Source organism: Austrofundulus limnaeus, unplaced genomic scaffold (assembly GCF_001266775.1).
Source record: "Austrofundulus limnaeus strain Quisiro unplaced genomic scaffold, Austrofundulus_limnaeus-1.0 Scaffold288, whole genome shotgun sequence".
Lineage (NCBI taxonomy): Eukaryota > Metazoa > Chordata > Actinopteri > Cyprinodontiformes > Rivulidae > Austrofundulus > Austrofundulus limnaeus.
Genome location: NW_013952690.1, coordinates 113,935 through 117,467, shown reverse-complemented (window position 1 = coordinate 117,467; position 3,533 = coordinate 113,935). Strand labels below are relative to the sequence as shown.

General features: G+C 37.9%; 1 protein-coding gene across 2 annotated transcripts in view; it reads left to right on the top strand.

Annotated features, from left to right (window-relative positions):
• Positions 1 to 3,533, top strand: part of csmd2 (CUB and Sushi multiple domains 2) — a gene marked incomplete at its 5' end in the record, with an annotated part of 325,712 nt that overhangs the window by 250,625 nt on the left and 71,554 nt on the right. For both annotated transcript variants that reach the window (XM_014021334.1, XM_014021333.1), the window contains 3 exon segments: positions 674 to 769; positions 1,349 to 1,552; positions 3,245 to 3,369. In XM_014021334.1, the coding sequence (XP_013876788.1) occupies positions 674 to 769; positions 1,349 to 1,552; positions 3,245 to 3,369 (425 nt within the window).

The following is a 3,533-nucleotide window of genomic DNA, read 5'->3' as shown; positions in this document are numbered from 1 at the left end:
AGATTGTCCAGGCCTTGGGTGCGACCGAGTTGTGGTTGGAGTCCATCAGGACCCACAAGAAGACCCACATAGTTCACATAGTTAATTTTAGGTAGTCAGGTCAGGGATAGGATGTCTTGGGCTAATAGAAGTTAAATTCAAGATTTAGGACGGTTAGTTGTTGTGCGTTTTCTACACTTTTCAAAAACATTATAACAGGCTCCTCCTCCTTGTTCTCATCTTGTCAATCATTGATGCGAGGGGGTACTCTGATACGTCAAACTGGACGCAGAGGGAACCTTGGACAAGCGAGTTGGGAATGACCTGTGAATATATAAACATGCCACTGTTCCCTTTTAAATTCCATTAAAGTCCAAGTTGTAAGGTCAAACATAAGTCCAGACAGATTTAAAGATTGATTTTACTTAGACCAAATGTTGCATCAGGTATTTCAGTAAATTAATAAACCCTAAAAACACCCTGCTTTAGAACTGTTTTATCTTTTTTTTAATTCAGAGTTCATATGATCATGTTGCTGAGAAGTATCAAGAGTTTTTGTTTCTTCTGAAAGTTGTATGAGTTATAGTAACTGAAAACACTAGTGCATTGTTTAATAACCTAAATGTAGCCCTTTGCTCAAAATTATTTCAAACTTTGCTTTCAATTGTTTTTTTTTTTTTCTTTTTCTTCTCAGGTGAGTCGTTGCCATTAGCAACCTCCAACCAAATCCTGATCCGCTTTACTGCCAAAGGCCAGTCCAGCTCTAGAGGATTCCATCTGGTCTACCAGGGTGAGTCTGCAACATCTCCACACAAACAAAATGCTCTGTATTTTTTTTCCTTCAGTTCATCTCCTCAACCACCTCCAGTTTTATATTGGAAGATGTTTGTTTGATTCAGCAGCAACCATTGTCTTAGCTATTTGTTGGTTAAAATGTTGCACTGAAGAACATTTATTTTGTTTTATATTATTAGTTTCCTTAGCCAAAGCAATGTTACAGTAGTGACATTTACCACAGATATCTAAAGGCAGTCCCAGCTCTCAGGAGCATCTTATTCTCAGTAAAGTGAAGGTCTCTCATTGCAAACTGAAGCTGCTTTTAGTTATCTATTTGGATGATTTTAATATATACGTATATACAGTATATTATTTTCTTCAAACAACTGTCTTGTAGCTAATAAAAATAACTACATGATAAAAAAGGGTTCAATTTGTGAGAAATAGCAGCTTTAAAATCTAACTGCAGTCAGTTTCAGCTCACTCTAAAAATACTTCCAACATCGAAGGTCATAGCAGAACGAGATTTAATATAAAATGTGCAGTGACTCAAAAATCCAACAATTCCATCCCCACCCACCCCCGCTCATAGCTGTGCCACGGACCAGTGCTACCCAGTGCAGTTCAGTCCCAGAGCCCCGAAATGGCCGCCGCATGGGCAACAACTTTGGTGTGGGCGCAGTGGTCCGCTTCGAGTGCAGCCCAGGTTACGTGCTGGAGGGATCGAGTGCCATCGAGTGTTTAACGGTTCCCAATGCCCTGGCTCAGTGGAACAGCTCTATACCCAGCTGTATAGGTAAGAAAAATATATATACTCAAATTACAGAAGCAGATAAACACATGTAGCTGCAAGCCAGCGTATGTGTTTTTTTTATTACTATTTGTGTTTTTCTTTCCCAAATCTTGATTTAATTTAATTTTATTGACTATTTATTTCCTCACGTTTTTATTTTTCTCTCATCTTTTTCTCTTTATTTGGCTCCTGTTTGATACCCCGAGTGTTGAACTCCTGTTTTTACACAGATGCAGGCAGTGAGCCATCGCCTGTAGCAATGCAGGCAGATCCAGTCATGTGGCAACGCAGGTGGCAGACTTTGCTCGGGGTCACGAAAGACACACAGACATGCGCTCACACATATGGTGATATCAACATGTGCAATATTTACAAAGACACATGATCCTCATTCACAGGGTACGAAGGAAAGCAGCTGCTGGCAGCAGATGTGACTGACTCAAAAACTGAAGAGACTTTGCTGTGGACTACAAATGATCTTCAGTAGAAATTGTATTTTCTGTCTGGAGTCAGATGGATCGAGCTCACAGCATTTAAATTCCAGCTGGGATTTAATTCTCTCCCACTGTCATGAAAGTATGGAGGACCAAAAGTGGCATAGTTAAAAAAAAATAAAAGCAGAAATAAATAAATGGCCCATAAAAATAAATACATGCACTTAAAATGCACCATTTAGTTTAAAAAAGTAAAAAAAAAATCTACCATGTTTATTGACCATCATTTTTTTCCCCAGCTTAGTTCCAACAAATTATATTTTTAGCTCATTATGCAAATAAGGTGTGTGGCCCTTCTTGGGTCAGCTCCTCTACTATTGGTCAGCAAACAGGAAGGAGCAGGATCCATGTGCCGATCGATCGTGCATGCTTATGTTTCCTTTAAAACAAAGACAAGGAGGAAAAACACTTACCTGTGCCTTTGTTTTAAACAGCTTTAAACTAAACTGAGGAATTGACTTAAACTCTTATTTGAATTTGTTTCCTTTTATTCGGACAGATAAAGTCATTAAGACAGGTTCCGTCATTTACAAGAGAGACCAGTAACACACATTTATCAGTTACACAAAAATCATAAAACATGTTGATACTTGAACTTTTTAAAGAAACATATGCAGCTGTTAAATACATTGTGTCGTGTACATGGAGTCTTTAGGAGTGCAGAAAAGTTGAATTTAGTCTCTCCCGGTGCTCCGTCAATTGTTTGTATCATATTTTTCAATCCATTAATTTTTCTGTATTTTATATGCGGTTTTCTGAATTATTACATCAATTTATTTGGGGTAGAACTGCTAAACTAGTTCATAGACAACCTGTTTACCACTTCTGTGAATTTATGCTTCTGCAGGTTCGTCACATCAGCCAGTCACCTTCAGCACACCCACGATTTGCTGTAACTTAATGTATTTCAAAGATATTAGGATATAATTTGGAGTGGTAGTAGCTGAGAGTCATCCCCAATAATCTATCAACATTATCAGGCTGTGTGTGCTTTTTGTGCTAAACCTTGGCACAGGAGGTGGTGGATAATTTATTTGTTCCTCAACCTACTTTTTACATTTTTTTTAATGTTTTCAATATAATATTCTTCACATATTTAATACTCACTTTTATCTCCATATGCAGTTATGCCATCAGATTAAAGCGACAAAGAAATGGCTACTATGATTTAGCAATCAGCTCTCTACTTTTGTTTCCACAGTACCATGTGGAGCCAATCTGACCCACAGAACAGGCACCATTTTATCTCCAGGCTTCCCTGAGCCTTACCTGAACAGCCTCAACTGTGTGTGGAAGATCACTGTTCCAGAGGGATCAGGAATCCAGGTTTGTTTTTATGTGAAACGTACATCTAATAGATTTTGTCACGTCAATCTTCTTAACAATGGATGGCATTAAAACATTTAAAGGGATCCCCGATTAGTTGTAACATTAGACTTTATTTGATAAACATTTATTTTAACTGTAAAATAAAGACTGTAAAAATACTG